The sequence below is a fragment of the Staurois parvus genome, unplaced genomic scaffold (genome assembly GCF_062004578.1).
Source record: "Staurois parvus isolate SC_StPar_1 unplaced genomic scaffold, SC_StPar_1.0 ptg000884l, whole genome shotgun sequence".
Taxonomy (NCBI): Eukaryota; Metazoa; Chordata; class Amphibia; order Anura; family Ranidae; genus Staurois; species Staurois parvus.
Window position 1 is genome coordinate 2,684,995 of NW_028318680.1, and position 17,469 is coordinate 2,702,463.

At 40.1% G+C, this 17,469-nt stretch overlaps 1 protein-coding gene across 1 annotated transcript in view; it reads left to right on the forward strand.

Annotated features, from left to right (window-relative positions):
• The first annotated feature begins 2,089 nt into the window (after window positions 1–2,089).
• LOC149442502 (apoptosis facilitator Bcl-2-like protein 14) overlaps window positions 2,090–17,469 on the forward strand; it is a 37,842-nt gene continuing 22,462 nt past the window's right edge. Inside the window, exon 1 of the mRNA XM_089656049.1 lies at window positions 2,090–2,297. Coding sequence (XP_089512175.1) covers window positions 2,090–2,297 — 208 coding nt within the window. The remainder of the gene's footprint in view (window positions 2,298–17,469) is intronic.

Here is a 17,469-nt window from a genome sequence, read left to right on the forward strand (position 1 = left end):
ATATATATATATATATATATATATACTAGTAATGGCGGTGATCAGTGACTTATAGTTGGATTGTGATAGTGTGGTGAGCAATCTGACACTAATTAACACTGGGTGGGAAGTAAACTAATTGACTGACACTGACATCACCAGTGACACTAATTCAGTGATAGTACTATACACTGTAACTGTACTAATGACACTGGCTGAGAAGGGGTTAACATCTTGGGGTAATCAAGGGGTTAAGAGTGTGTCTAACAAGTATTAATGTGTGTAACATGGACTGCTTTTTTCTAAAAATCTGTTTGTTCCTTCTCTCCTTAGCAGAGAGAAGAAACACACAGATTGTTCCCTCTGTTATAGAGCCCTGTGTGTTTGTCAACACAGGGAGCTGGGCTGTGATTGGACACAGCCGATTAGCAGGCCTCAACTGTTAACAATTGGCTGAAGCCTACACACATTGTGTGTGTGTGGGTGCCAGGATGAAGGTGTCGACGTACCGGTACGTGACGGTGCCTGTAGGAGCCGCCCATCCTCAGTAAAATTATTGCAAGCAGTTGGCAAGTGGTTAAGGGCATGTAAGCAAACATTGGGGAGCCTCTCAAAGATTCCCACAAAAAATATTTATAGCATAAATCTTAGCTTGAACAGCCACAACTATCACAGCCGACAAATCAGTGAAATCCAGAGCAGGGGCGGACTGACCATTTGGAAATTCGGGCACTGCCCGAGGGCCCAGGGTCAGTAGGGGGCCCCATGAGATGCAAAAAAAGGGAGGTTGTGAAAAGAAATTCACAGAGAAAGTGGCTACATTATGAACAGAGTGTGACAATCAGAAAAATTTCCAAAAATTATGCTTTATTACATATACAAGTTTGACAAGGGCTAAATACTTAGCACAGCTGCTGGTCATTATTAAATTCAATTAAAAGAACAAGCGACTGGAAATATCAGAGAGAGGAAAGGCTTGACAATTTCAACAATGCATACACAAATCAAAAAAACCATAAATGTATATACTAATCAATTGGAAAATTACCATACTTTCACCAAGAGATGGCGATGTTTAGTGAAGGAATCACCAGGCCTATTCAATAAATCAACAGTTCCTAAAAGTACAGTATGAATTACCACAAAGCCACCACAAGATGGCAATGTTAATTAACGAATCTCACTGTGGATTATATTGCCAAAGATACCTAGACTTCAAATACCCATTTAATGGTATCATTATTATTAAGAGGGAAGGGCATAGTTAGCTCAGCAGTCGGTCCTTTTACATTCAGCCCTAAGGAAACAGTCGCTTATATTACAGATGAATGGGCCCCAACCACATGTGCCGGCATAGGAGTGTACTGCATTTTATATATGACATTCATTTTTTCTTGTCTCTTATAGGCCTAGAGGCATGTTTCTCTTTTTGACACATACTGTGCTTGCTGCACTGCATACATGTGATATTTTATATCTATAGTGTAATGTTTTGACACTCCCTGCTTGGGATATAACCATTTTGGTAGTAGCATATGTCTACATATTTACAACATGTTACATGGTATACCTATGGTATAATTTTTGCATACGCCTCCTGTGGGAAGTGTTCACCTGTGAACCAGTACTACAAAGACTTTAGGCTCTAGTAGTCACTGTCTTTGTTGCACAATTATTTGGACCGGTCTTGGTGTCATTTTATATGGTTTTAGGTCTGTGTGTATTGTCTCATACTGAGGTGATGGTAAACCAGGGCGATTGCCCAAATGTCAAACTTGTATATGTAATAAAGCATAATTTTTGGAAATTTTTCTGATTGTCACACTCTGTTCATAATGTAGCCACTTTCTCTGTGAATTTCTTTTCACAACCTCCCTTTTTTTGCATGTCTTTTTTGGCTACTGAATGGAGGCCATCTACTGGGTGATATGGTAATTTATTATACAACCTCTAAATAACTATCTTTAACTAATGTGTCTTTTGGGTTCTTATGGACCTTTTCTTATAGAGGTTATCTGACTTTGGTAATTTGGTTTGCCACCACCTCGGTTGATGAGTTTTTTTATTTTTTAAGGCGGCCGGAATATATTGATTGGAAGGGCTTGTATCCATGCCATTTATACCAGGAGAAGAGGTTGAGTTGGAAATGCATCAAGCCTTTGTAGCAGAAGGCTTAGGTTTATCTACTGAAGATGAGGACATTAAAATTAAGTTTCGGGAACATAAAAAGCTTGTCATTAAACGTCTTAATCGGAAATGGGATGTATGCTTCTTGGAAGCCTACATTAGACAAAGTATTATTCCACGTGGTTTGAGAAGTAAGGTAGTCCCAGCTGAACATTTACATAATGAAAGGTTTCTAGAGAAATGGAAAGTGCTATGCATAGAACATGGGATTAATGGTATGAAACTTATAGTTGAGGAGGAAAAATTACAACTTGAAGAATTAGATCAAGCTATCAGTAAAAGTGTATCTGGATTAGATCCCTTTAAAAATCAGGAGAACTTTGAAAGATATAATGAACAACTTAAAAAGGAAGTTGAAAAAGTACAAAAAAATCTTAGAACTACTAAACAAACTAAATTTAGACGCGACCTTAAAGATTGGGAAACAGGTGAGATATTTGATCTCACTACAAAAAGAAGTAGAAGTCGATCTAAACGAAGAGTATTTCGTTCACACTCTAGATCAATGGGGGAAACCATGTCTAGTGAAAGTGAGTCTGAAAATCTAGGGAAATCTGTTTCTTTTTTAGACCAACAAGATGGAGAACCTCCTCGCACCAATCAATTACAGATGGGAAGAGGATCCAAAAAGAAAGTAGAGGAATCCTTAAAAAACAAATATCAGGAAGACAAGGGCAGAACAAGAAGTCAGAGGAGGTAGTAGATGGAAGTATTCATGATAAAAAGGTAATCAATTTGGCTAATTTTCCACTCAAAAGGGAACATGTCTCTTTATTAAATAAGGGTATGTCCTTTTCACCAGTGACCCCCATGGATGAGTTCGAGGTATTTAAAGATGTCAATTTATTTTTAAGAAAAGTTTTCTTGAGAATGATACATGGTAATCCCACTATTTTGGAGGATATGGCCTCTGACTCATCCATGGAGGATCGCAAGATGCTCGATGTGTTGATATCTCTCATGGAGGAAAGTGAGGATGGTGATGAGAACGAAATAGATCTGGATAATCACAGCAATGTGATTAGAAAAGTCGATCTGAATATTAGATCGACAAAAATGCCGAAAATACGTTCCAACATGAGGATTTTGACATTTCTAGATTTTGTTGCTGACGATCTTAAAAATCTTGAGTGGAAAATGCCAATTGGTGATAATCTTACAAAAAAAGAAAGAAAAGCCCTCAAAGAATTAAAAGAGACTAAGAATATTGTAATTAAGAGAAGTGACAAAGGGGGTAATGTAGTTATTTTAAATGAACAAAACTACGTTAAAGAGGTGAAGCGCCTATTAAGTGATCCATCTACATATAGGAAAGTAGCCACTAATCCCTTTCATGTGGTGGCGAAAAAATTAAATTCCATCTTAACATTGGGAAAAGAAGTGGGTCTGTTAACCAAAAAAGAGTATGAATATCTGAGAACTGAAGAATTTAACTATCCTACCTTTTATATTATCCCTAAAATACATAAAAATCAAGAAAATCCTCCGGGTAGACCGATTGTTTCTGCCATTAATGGTCCCCTAGATAAAACAGGGAAATATATAGATCTGTTTCTCAAAGATATGGTTCCTAATCTCCCCTCTTATGTAAGAGATACTAAAGATGTGTTGGCCAAGATTGAAAATATGATTATTAATGAAAATTCCATTCTAGTGGGAATAGATGTGGAATCACTTTACACTTCTATCCCACATGAATGTGGTGTGAGATTGGCTTCTTACTTCCTTGATAAAACATACCCTACTTTAGGAGGACAGAATGAATTTATTAGTGAGTTGTTGGACTTTGCATTACGACATAACTTTTTTCAATTTAATAATACCTTCTATCAACAGACTAAAGGTACTAGTATGGGAGCACCGTGGGCCCCGGCCTACGCATGTCTACATTTGGGTTTCTGGGAGGAGCAGGTTGTCTTCAGATCATCAAGGTTTCTTGTTAATGTCCAGATTTGGTTAAGATATATAGATGATGTGTTCCTTGTATGGAGAGGAACATCTGAGGAATTAAAACTATTCATGGAGGAGTTAAATCAAAACTCCTTTAACATTGGACTTACATATTTATCTGATGAAAGGTGTATTTCCTTTCTGGACTTGGAAATTAGACTTGAAGACGGAAGACTCCGCACAAAAACGTATAGGAAACCAACTGCTGCCAACACCCTATTAGAGGCCAGAAGCTACCACCCACGGTCACTGATTTCAGGGATTCCAGTGGGACAGTTTTTGAGATGTCGGAGAAATTGTTCGAACATTAATGACTTTAGGATGGAGGCCCAGGACCTCTATAGAAGATTTAGGGAAAGGGGATATTCTCACTCTCAAATTAGAAAGGCTCGGAGACGGGCATATCAAACTGACCGTAAGGATTTATTATCTCCCAAAAAGGATGAGAAGGTTAAATTAAGTGAGCAACCTGTCAGAATGATAACCCAATTTGGAGCCCAATGGCAAGATGTAAAACAAATATTAGAAAAGCATTGGAAGATTTTAACTCAATGTCCCAAATTGAATAAGATTGTAGGTGAACGCCCTCAAATGGTAGCTAGAAGAGCACCAAGTCTTGGTGATCTCCTTATTCATTCTGACTATCAACCGTTAAAACAAACAACATGGTTAAAATCACGTACTAAGGGGATGTTTAAATGTGGAAAATGTCAAATTTGTAAATATGTGGACCATACGGATTCCTTTTATGACTCAGGAAATAACACTCATTATAAAATTCAAAGTCTTATAAATTGCTCCACAGTAAGAGTGCTATATATTTTGACCTGTCCATGTAAAAAGATGTATATTGGTAAGACCAAAAGACAACTTAAAGTACGAATAGGTGAACATCTTAGAGATATTAGATCAAATGATCCTGAAAGCAATCTTGCTCAACATTATGCTAAATATCATGGAGGTAAACTGGATGGCACAAAAGTGAAAGGTTTCTATGCATTACACTTTCCTCAAAGGAGAGGTGATTTTGACAGAGAACTGCTAAAAAAGGAGAAATATTGGATATATAAACTTGATACAATGTACCCAAAGGGGTTAAATGTGGAATGTGATCTCCAAGTATTTTTGGATAAATAGATTTACATAGTTATGTATCCTTATGTTGCCATGCGTCAGTTGATCTATGGCATTTTTCTGTCTTCACTAATGGGTGAATTATATGTCAAAGAATGAAGGTAAACCTTTTGGCATCTGGGAAATATTGATGACCTGATGATATAAACCTGAATATAGGTCTAAAAATGTAAAAGGACCGACTGCTGAGCTAACTATGCCCTTCCCTCTTAATAATAATGATACCATTAAATGGGTATTTGAAGTCTAGGTATCTTTGGCAATATAATCCACAGTGAGATTCGTTAATTAACATTGCCATCTTGTGGTGGCTTTGTGGTAATTCATACTGTACTTTTAGGAACTGTTGATTTAATGAAACATCGCCATCTCTTGGTGAAAGTATGGTAATTTTCCAATTGATTAGTATATACATTTATGGTTTTTTTGATTTGTGTATGCATTGTTGAAATTGTCAAGCCTTTCCTCTCTCTGATATTTCCAGTCGCTTGTTCTTTTAATTGAATTTAATAATGACCAGCAGCTGTGCTAAGTATTTAGCCCCCCTTTTTTTCTTCCAATGGGAATAACTGCAAGTTAATTTTTGCATAAATGGGTGGGTCCTAACCCACTATAAATAGAAAATTGGAATGCAGGAATCTCATTGGTCCTGACGAAGCTGAGTGAGATACGCCCATCGGCGAAACGCGTTGACGTCATACGTCAGATACGTCACTTCCGGTCATGCGCACTAGGTGGAACGCACGCTGACCTACAAGGAGGAAGCCATCTTCACATGCCATGAGGCAGGCTTAAGCAGCACAGGCACCGAGAAGAGGCTGGAACCCGCGGTATATCGGCTGATGTCAGCGGTTGTTCCCTGGCCTCTCTGGCCTTGTAAGGCAGTACCTATGAAGGACATCTTTTCCTCTCCTACTATCCATTGCGCAGGTGGTGAGTGGATTGTTACAGGACACTAGTTATATGGTCCTCTGTGATCGATATAACCTATACATCTTACATAGAGTAAAGCTCTTCCAGTGACTTTCCACATATTGTTTGTTTCACTACAGGATGGGGACATCATGGTGCTTTTCATAGGAAACAGGATATACTACATGTATCTCAACAGGCAGAAGATTTATTGGGATTTGTCTTGTTTTCCTTACAGAAAGTGGTGTGTAGTCCACATATAGTGGTGAAGAAACCATTTCAAGCAGTGCTCTGCTATTTGCATCTATCCTTCCATCCTGGTAACAGATGGGGCTTATTCTCATTTAAGAGCCCTAAGGAAACAGTCGCTTATATTACAGATGAATGGGCCCCAACCACATGTGCCGGCATAGGAGTGTACTGCATTTTATATATGACATTCATTTTTTCTTGTCTCTTATAGGCCTAGAGGCATGTTTCTCTTTTTGACGCATACTGTGCTTGCTGCACTGCATACATGTGATATTTTATATCTATAGTGTAATGTTTTGACACTCCCTGCTTGGGATATAACCATTTTGGTAGTAACATATGTCTACATATTTACAACATGTTACATGGTATACCTATGGTATAATTTTTGCATACACCTCCTGTGGGAAGTGTTCACCTGTGAACCAGTGCTACAAAGACTTTAGGCTCTAGTAGTCACTGTCTTTGTTGCACAATTATTTGGACCGGTCTTGGTGTCATTTTATATGGTTTTAGGTCTGTGTGTATTGTCTCATACTGAGGTGATGGTAAACCAGGGCGATTGCCCAAATGTCAAACTTGTATATGTAATAAAGCATAATTTTTGGAAATTTTTCTGATTGTCACACTCTGTTCATAATGTAGCCACTTTCTCTGTGAATTTCTTTTCACAACCTCCCTTTTTTTGCATGTCTTTTTTGGCTACTGAATGGAGGCCATCTACTGGGTGATATGGTAATTTATTATACAACCTCTAAATAACTATCTTTAACTAATGGGCCCCATGAGATGCCCCTGGTACCTTTTTCATAGGCTTTTTTGAGTTTGGGCAAGGACACGGGGGCCCCATGATCCCCTATTGCCCGGGGGCCCCATGAGTTGTCAGTCCACCCCTGATCCAGAGTGAATACTGGTTCATATCAATACTTCCATCCTTACTTCTAATATAAAACACAGCAAAACTGACAGCACATAAAATTATACCAAACATACAAACTCCTGAACACATAACAGTTTATCTCAGGCATATTTAAAAATCTTGGCAGCTAAGCATTGCCTGTTCTCAATTCTCTCACCAACCATAAACTGATTTGGTCTACATTAAACGTAATCTTAAAAAAGAACTTCTGCTTGATTTTTAATTTTAAGTCAGCAGCTACAAAAATCAGGTGCTTACCAGTACCTGGGGTCCAGCTCTGGGGTTCTTACCACTGTGAGTCACCGGGACCACCATCTTGGATACAGGAGTAGGCTGTGGCTTCCTGGGGAACCACAGCCAGCATACCATTGCGAATGGTCCTGCAGCCTCCTGGAACATGTGACATGTGGATGCGGGAGGAGAAGGGGGGAGAGCAATGGATGTCCCCGCTGCCTAGATGAGGAAAGTGTAAGTAGGCGCTGATGAAAAATCAGTACTTATTCTCCCCCCAAAAAACTGTCATTACAAGTTGGGGGCAGGAAGTGAACAACAGGGACTTCACTTTTTCAGTAAAGTTCAGATTTAACAATATGATTATGTTTCAGTTTTGCTTATCTAATAAAGTAGAGCTGGATAGAAAATTTTTTCTGAATCACAATCTGTCATAGCTATACCGTAATCACAGTTGTAAACTAAATAAAATTATATAAAAGAAAACCTCTTTTAAAGTCTAGTAAATCACTTATTTAGATATGTTCTAAAAAGAACACATGGCTTGACAGTGCACATAGATGTTTGCTGTGACTGGCAGCTTTATGTTATCCATGAAGCAATACTTAGTCTGAAGTCAACTTTACATTTGCTGATAATATGTTTTTCTCAGGCAGCAGAGCTCTGTCTGGGTTTAATTAAATAAAATTAATGATTAATGAAACCATAGCATGGTTGTTTATGCATCTTCTCTGCTGCCTGGAGGTTAGCAAGTCTTCCCCCTGTGGCAATCTTTCATGCTTCAGTGGTATGTCTGTTCCATAAGCACGACAAGTCATCATGATGGTCCTAAATATCCTCTGCGCAGAGGTTAACTCTTCCTCTCAAATGCAAAACTTTTGTTCTAGCTAACCTTTTTAAAGTACACAGTTATGATATATATATATATATATAGAGAGAGAGAGAGAGAGAGAGAGAGAGAATTTTCGAAATAGGGATAAGCTGCACTGGGAAAGTAGTATTTGTCCAGTGTATGTGTAGCAAAGTGCCCCTTGACTCATCACGCTCAGATGCTTGTGTGGGTTCCTTTACCTCCTTTTCCTACAATCGCTTGGGTTCTCACAATCCCTTGGATTCCCTTAAGCCCCTGAGCTCTTGAACAGGCCCAGGGAATATAGGTTTCCTTTTTTTCCACCCTCTACATCTCAGAGAGTCCACACCTGGTGAGGCAGAGGTGGATGGGCATGTGATCTGCAGCCAGGTATATGGTCCACCTCTGTTAATAAGAGTTTGTGGGCAGTAGCTCAATAGTAAGCAGAAAATAAAGCAAGAGCCAGCCCCTGCAGGGAGCAATGATACAATTGCTACAAAAGTACTCTGCTTCAAATGGAGTCACCCTGGTCTCTAGCTGCCCATTTGTGGTACCAACTCTGGAACACCTGTAGTTGCTCACCTATGGTGCCAGCCAAGAAATCCCACCTGTTTGACCATGTACGCAGGTCTACTCTGGACTTCACTGTGAGAGCTGATGTCACAGAGGTTTTGTGCAAGTAGCTGTTTATGTACTGTTTACTGGAATAGTGGTTGTTCTCTTGCAACTGTGGCTACAAAGCCTTATAGAAACTGCTGTACGATCACCTAGCATCCTTATTGAGTTACAGAAACATTGCTCTTAGAAAGTCCTGTTTGTAAAACTTCATAATCGGTTAAAAATTGTTATGTATTGTATGCACACCTTTTTTGCCATTTTGCAAATGTCTGCATTGTTAATCCCACTCTTCACCTGTTTGGTAAATTTTAAGTAAAAATGTAACTAAAGGCAACATTTTTTTTTAGTTTTGAATAAGGTGGAGAAGGATCACATGTCAGTTTTTATTGCTGTCTGCACCCCAGTTACTGAGAATCACCCTTCTTATTTGTCCTGCTTACCATTATTATCAAAAGTGAAAGTAAAACAAATCTTAGATTCTGTTGGCATCAGAACACCAATTGAGGGGATATCTTCCAATAGAGACACTAGTTCTGGGAAAATGATGACACACTGGGATTCCCTCATTTAGAGCAGGGGTCTCCAAAATTTTGAAGGAAAGGGCCAGTTCACCAGTTTAAATATTGGGGGGGCAGACTGTGGTCAGTGGAAAATGCCCTGTCATCTGTGGGAGAAAACAATGCCATAGGCTTGATGGTCAGTGAAAGTAAAAAAGTTACATCATTAGTGTCAATGGGAAGAGTAGTGCCAGTGGGAGAATTAGTTTCCCTTCTCTGGTGTCAGTGGGAGAATAATGCCCTGTCTTTGGTGTCAGTGGAAGGAATATTGTCCTAAGAGCCGGATAAAGACAAGCAAAGGACCACATCCAGCCAGTGGGATGCAGTTTAAAGACCCCTGCTTTAGAGGGATTTCTTCTTACTTCCTTTTTTGGCTATGTAGCCATGGGTGCTCCGCCCACCCGGTCATGTCATTCGTTCACAGAGTTCTTTGCGGCTGTCAGCTTGTAGTTCTCTATGTACTACCGGAGTGCTGTTGTTTCTTCCTGTCATTGTGTAACTGCCTGTTCATATGAGGTGCAAGCAGGCAGCTTACACAGGCAGTCTTCAGGAGTCCTGCATTGCACCCATGATCTGTTGCAATGCTTTGCAGGCTCCTAGTAAAAGAAATATTAAATGCACATTTTTTTACCTGCAAAAAGATGTGCATTTATTATTTTTTTTTGCAATGGTGAACTTATCCTTTAAATGTACTCATGACCAGCAGCTGACAGGGAGAAGAGCAACTGTAATTTCACTGTCTCTGCTGTTCTGTTGCTGCTCTTGCTTGTTTTCATAAGAGACTTTAACACAGAGACAGCATGGGAGGAGATTACATTGCTAAAATTGCTAAGATTGGAAATATGTAGTCCCAAGTAGACTACACTGGATTGATAGGATGGAAAGAGTGGACTGCTGATCCCAGGAGACTATAGAACAAATAGAGAGTTGTTGTTCCTGCTGGTTTCCTAGACTGATAAGAAGAAGTATGGAGGCCATTGGGGAGGACAGAATGCACAGTCAGCTGCTGGCTGGCTGCTTACCACTGCAGCTGAAGCAGAGAAGCACAGCGACAGACAGCTTGGGACCTAGGAAAATATGAATATTGGTGGCATCTTCTGCTTAACCAAGAGGAAGGGCACTGTGGGCGCTGTGGACACTGACCAGCTGTGCTTCACACAGTGAGCAGAAGGCTGATACAGGTGTTGGTGAGAAGCTCCTGGCCAAAATCACACTACATTTTTACCAATAACAGACAGGTATTTACAAGCAACATAGCATCAGCATCTGTATTAGCTGTTAAAGAGATAGATTTACCTGCAAATTGTTGGCACCTATATCAGTTCCTAAAGTGACACAAACATGAGTGCTCCAGTGTAAATGTTTGGGCCACAACTAGCTGGCCAGCAGAAGAGGACATTATATTACAGACTGCTGGACTGTTGTTGTGGTGGTGTACTACTCCCTATATAGGATTCCCACAGTATAGGAATAGGACCTGCTGACTATACCAATTGAGTGTTTATTTATTGCACACTCTTTTTTTTCATTACTGTTCATCTATTTGTTTAAAAATAAATAAATAAATAAATAAATAATATATATATATATATATATATATATATATATATATATAATTGCCAGTGCTTCATATTCCTTTTACATTGGGGTGTTGCCTGTACATCTGCATTAAAAATTATTATATATAGGTGTGTCAGTGTGTAATGCTATTTGCAGAGTTGTGGACACAGAAGGAGAGGACTAAGAAACAGCAGTTCCTTTGGGAGTAGGAGCTACACATATGGGCTTGAGTCCAGGATTTCCCTTTTCTGTGGGTGATCAGTGGAGAAAATAAGCCAGAGAGTCAGCATAGACCCTGTTGCTGCCACCAAATAGCGTAAAGAGCAAAATAGCCGTGTGGAGTTGAGCACAGTGGCTGACATTCCCAGAGATGCCTGGACTGAAAAGCAGATCGGCCAAGCATTGACAGCATTAGCATCTGACCAACAAGTGATTGTACTGGACATGAAGATGAATCGAGCCACCTCTCACACCTACACTGACAGAGTGGAAGAAAAAAATTCCAGTCTGCTTTTTGGACTAGAGTACATTGTAGGTAATGTCATGGCACGGTGAATCCACCTGAACCCTTTAACAAGTCACCTAGACAATCTCAGCCAGACAGCACCAGAGCCCAAGCTAGTTGCTACAGCCTCAGCATCCCTCCTGTTTTTTTCTTCCCAGATATGTGAATGCTGGTGGAAAGCTTTGTGAATAACTCTTCTGCTCCCATTAACAATGGGTATAGAAAGTTGTGATTCTTTTTAGGAAGAGTACCTGTCACATCAGACAAGGAGGATGATCAAGTCTCTCAAGCATTTGAGGAGTAGGATATCCCTGAGGTCCTAAAGAAGCAAAGAATCAATGAAAGTCTGAGGGGCGGCCGAAGAAGTGGTTCACAACTTTAAGTTTGGAAAACAGGACTTTACAGCTTTAAGCTATATTGAGATGCTCTATGCTGTGTTTGGGAGTGTTGAAATACTTTCTGATTTAATGTATAAGCTTGAACACACCCATCTATATGAAGCTGTTCAACAATATAACTCAAGTGGACAAGATTCTGCATTAGATCATTCATTCCTACAGGGAGCCTGTCCAAACCACCCCACTGTCCTAAGGTTTCTCTTGAAGGGCTCAAGAAACACTCACACTTAACTAGAATTGGCAAAGGAAGCCATGAAGGAAGAAGCTTTGTTGGAGGAGAAGAATCAGAATTAAACACCATGGTGAAGTAAACGCCCAAAAAGAGAAGGTTCGAATGTGTCCTGCTCAAGTGGGAGACTAGCTGTCTTAGGATGATGACAATGAGTCAAGTAGCCAAGAGAAACCACATCCAAAGTGCCAGAACACTAGTGTAGGATCTACTGGCTCATTCTGAGATACATAAGACAGGGAAGTGGTGGAGACTCATGTGAATATGCAGAATTCCTTCAATGATGTGCAATAGGCAGTGGCTTCTTTGTCCATAGGAAAGAATGAGTCCAGGGAAGGTGAGCCAAGTCGAAGCTGAAGGACATCCAGCGATTAGTACACAACAGAGTCACCTTTAAATAGGCAGCTTGGCGCCAGCGATGGAAGACATGCACGACGATTCGGGATGGTGCATAGAAATGTACCTATGTGTCAGTGCTGCTGGATATTAGCCTGGGTTCGCCTGTGTGCTGGTTCATGTACACGAGCATTAGCTGCAAGGAAATGAGCAGGAGTTGCACAAGAATTGACATTAGCTGAAGAAGAATTTGCATGAGCTGCAGAAGAATTAGCATTAGCTGCACTAGTTTCCTGACAGGGAAAATTCAGTGGGCTCTGGTGAAGAAGCCAGCTGGGTGCCCACTTTCAACAGTTAGCTCCAATCCCAAAAGAAAGAAGAAGTGGCAGCTGAGATCTAAAACTTTCTATAGGGCCCCACCTACTGTTACTGAGAAACCATCTAACTCACATCCTTTGACCTTGGGTTCTCTACCCATCAAAAAAAAGCTCACCAACCTCCTAAAACTGAGCCAAAACATCGACAAAGGCATCAGCAAGCCAAGAAGGAAGCTTAAGTACAGACTGCTGTATCTACAGCCCCAGTTTCTTCCAGCAAGATCCCTGAAAAGCTAATAGTCTCTTCTTCCATTGTGCCAGTTCAGGTAGAACAGGTAAAGAGGCACTTCTTGATGCAGGGGGACAGGTGACTCTGTTGTACAGGGACTTCTATGATAAACATCTAAAGCTTTTACCCCTGAAAAAGTTGGAAAGTTTGCATTTCACCCCTCTGTGGTTGGGCATTCAGAAACAGTCAACATCTTAGCAATTATGTGCCCTCGTCCCCTTAGAGCCACCAGGAGTTCTCTCGTCAGGAGATTACTCATTTCCCTCATCTTGCAGCATGACCCAGCAACCAAAGGTGTACACCCCATGCTACAGCATGCTACAGCAGGTGTATGAATGCCTGGTGGAAGAACAGTAAGCCCATGAAAGCTGGACAAGAGTGGCAAGATACTGCATCCAGGAGAAGTGGCATGTCTATGTGCTTCAGTCCAGCTGAGCTGGGAACAGACAGGGCCCTGCATTGTCCTTGAAGATGACCCACAGCAAAAGGACTCTGGGGTGGAACTAATCCCTGAAGTAGTGTTAATCAAGGCCTTACAATGAAACCATAGAAGAATTCCTATCAGTGTTACTGACTCTCCTGCTAATAGGGCAGGTGAGTGCAGTTACTGAATCTCATTATCTGATTTGGTGAGGGGAGCAGAAGAAGAGATTCCAATAAAAAGGTTTTACCCAAAGAATACTCTGATTACACCTGAGTGAATGGAGAGCACCAAAGCCCAACTCTGTCAGGAGATGTTCTCCAAGAATTATTTCGATGTGCGGTGTGCAAAGAGTGCCCAGCACCAGATTCACCTACAGGAAGACAAGTCCTTTAGGGAAAGGTCTCAAAGGATTCCTCTGGGTGATTTGGAAGATCACTGAGAGCAGTTGGAAGTGCTGAAAAAGACAGGAATCATCCAAGAGTCATGGAGTCCTTATGTTTTTATTCATCCCATAGTTCTAAGCTGACAGCTCTGTGGATTTTGCACTTTAGGGTTGCATCAGTACAGACGTGCTGCAGGACAAAAGTGCATAGTTAGAATAACAGTAGCTGGATAATGTAAATTTACAGTATTTCATTTGCTTTTCCTTATTTTTTACTTTTTTAAATTTGGTACTGTGGCTGTGTTGCTATTAGGTGATTGCTTACTGGGTACTAAACTAATTGTGCATTGTGCATTGCTGACTAAGTGTTGAGTACTGGGTGTTATCAATTAGCAGATGTAAGAGAGGTGAGCAATTATCCTAATTGGTGGCCAATTAATGTGGTATTTAATAGGAGTAGCAACTTTGCAGAGTTTACCCTGTGGAGTTTACTCTCTGGGAGTGCAGCGGGACAAAAGTACACAGCAGTAGTTTGGAGACAACTGTCTTTGGTTAGCACCTGTGTTAGAGTTAAATAAATATTTTTAAAATGGGTGGTTTAGTTCAGTGCAATAATTGCTTGGCATTTATTTTCATGGTCCTTTTTTAAAGCTGGATTGTTGTCTCATTTGTATGCAGATTTCTAGTCTACATGGTGACATGGCTTGTCTAAATTCCTTGGTTTGTGCCATTAAGTCTGAGATCAGGAGGCTGTCTAAGCTAATTTGTTCTTTTGAGCTGCCTTGCAAAAAGCCACTTCTTTCTAAAAGACTGTGCAGGTGAAGGGCAGTGTAGACAACTGTGGAGCTGGAAGAGTGTGACACTGCATAACCCTTAAAATGCTCTTTTTGAGCTAGAAGCATATACTGTACAAAGGTTGCAAACATACTGTAGCTGCTTGTGAGAATGGCAAGTCTTGTTTGCATAGGAAGAAGGTCCCTGAGAAAACATTTCTTTGCAAAAAGTAACTGTTGTATCTATTGCAAACTATGCAAGTGTTGTGGATACGGCTCCTAAAATGAGAAATCATCTTCATGTTGGTGATTTATTTAAGAGATGTGTTTCTTTAGGAAATCATGTGAAAGTGTCAAAGGAAGTTAGGTGTTTACCTGCGTCTACTGTTGAGCGAGCTACCAGATGCATTTTAAATACAGTATTTGTTAAGAAAGCTAGTGAATATTTGTGTACAGTGTTGTTCTGCACCTTGTCACAATGATTTGTCCCAGAATGGTGTTTGTTTTGTACAGAAGTTTTTTCAGAATTTGGACCAGGATCTTCACCAGCTAGGATGTACCCTTACATTTCAGAGGTCTTACCTGTCCATAACATACAACAAAGGAAAGCACTTCATATAGCAGAGTTCAATGTTTGGTTAAAGGATTAGTGGAAAGCTGTAGGTTTTGGTTATGTTAGTCATGATGCTATTAGCTTGTCTGATACTGTACTAAAGACATGGTCTTATTCCCTCAGACAAGGGCACTGAGCTACTCAGTATGGAATTCAGGAGTTTTTTTGGACATGCATTTAAACTGAGAATTGGCGCAGGGAGATTTATTTGATGAGGAGCATTTCTATCCCCAGCAGGTTGAAGCAAATGTCAGGGTTTGTGTTGGGACTGGGTTTATGGGGTAGTTACTTCAGTTAAAATTACTGGTGCTAAAAGTAAAACAGTAGATAGCAGTGTTTGTCACATCACGCGCACTAGTACTGGTAGTTTAGGCAACAAGCTTTGTGAGCTGACAGATCTTATGTCTAAGGACAACTTGGACCTTGTTGCAATTACAGAGGCATGGTTCAAGGATTCAAATGACTGGGAAATAACTATACAAGGGTACACACTATACAGGAACGACAAAGTAGGAAGGAGAGGAAACGGAGTTGCCATATATCTCAAAAATAGCATAAGTCTAACATTTATTTAAAAAGACAAATGAGTACTCAAAACCCTCTGAGTCTACTTTCCAACCACAGAGGGAACTTCCCTTAGAACTGATGTAGTATTAGTACTGGTAATTGACGAGATAACTCAAATGGCAATAAAGGGAGAGGTTTTAATTTGATTTTGACACGCCTGACATTTACTGGAATTCTCAAACTGCTATTGCAAGGAGGAGCAGGGATGTAAAGGAGGCAATGAATTGGGTTTCTCTGAGTTGGTAAGAAGCCCAATCCAAGGTGATCATATTCTAAACCTAGTTTTGACAAATGGTGATCACTTAAACCCATACTCAAGTGCAACACTCTTAAAACAAAAACAAAACTTATAACAGTCCAGTATGTATGTCTATAGTAATCCATGAATGTCCATGCAAACAAAGGAGCTGTACTGTGAACTGTAAATTAAATAATCTTCATATAGTGTAAAAAAACTACCTCCAGGTAAAAAACAACATACTCCATGCTCTCACACTACTGCCCAGGTTAGCAGCTTACCAGAATGATATGACCTTCAGAGTGAGAAGTAATATAATGCTTGAAAGTGATTGGCTCCAATCCTGCAAATATGTCTCCACTTCACTCCACCATACTGTATATATTGGCAGCTACTCAGGGGAATGTGCATGGAAAAAGTAATAAAGTTCCTCTTAAAATCAATGGTATCCAATATATATTAAAAGCAATGCTATGCATATATATATAAAAACATAAGCATTGTTGTACAAATCAAACAACCAAGGGGAACAAGCAGATCGCTTCCAGGCTTCATAATCCATGATGTTGTCACGAATGCCCTACAATAATAATTAATAATAAAGATCCTACTGTTACTCTCCACCTAATAGTTAAATATAACCCCCACTGCCCTCCGTAAATGATTTTTGTTTTTTTATATGATTTTCCAGTTTTTGTTTTAATATTAAACCAAAGACATTAGTGATCACTAGAACCCAAATTTTCTCCCACCTCAACATCAGACAAGCAATCTCCTTTCAAATTAAAAAAAATGCGCTAAAGTGAAAAATCCCTAAACCAGAAGCTAGCACACCATTAAATACAAAATGGCAATGTCAGATAAACCCAAACTCAAGTAGAGCACTCAGAAAACAAAAAAAAAAACTAATAGTTTAGTATGTGTATCTATTGTGCTAACATGGGGAGATTTCTACAAAATGAATTAAAAGGTTTTATCACGTACCTGGTGAAGACTGGAATGTTGTGGAGACCTCTCTTGTATCCCCTGCCCAACACTCCTGAAGGTGGAGACAGAGTGTGAGGGCAAGGAGTGGCACGAGTAACTGGCTGGTGGTGTCCACTCTGTAGGTGGGTAGAGCTGGTAGTCGCAGTCCTCAGAATGGGACGCAGGAGGAGCTTGGCATCAGAGCAGATGAAGCAGGACCAAGAGACAGGCAGCATACAGCAGTCAACAGTGACCAGGCAGCGAGGGACCAAATTGGCAGGCA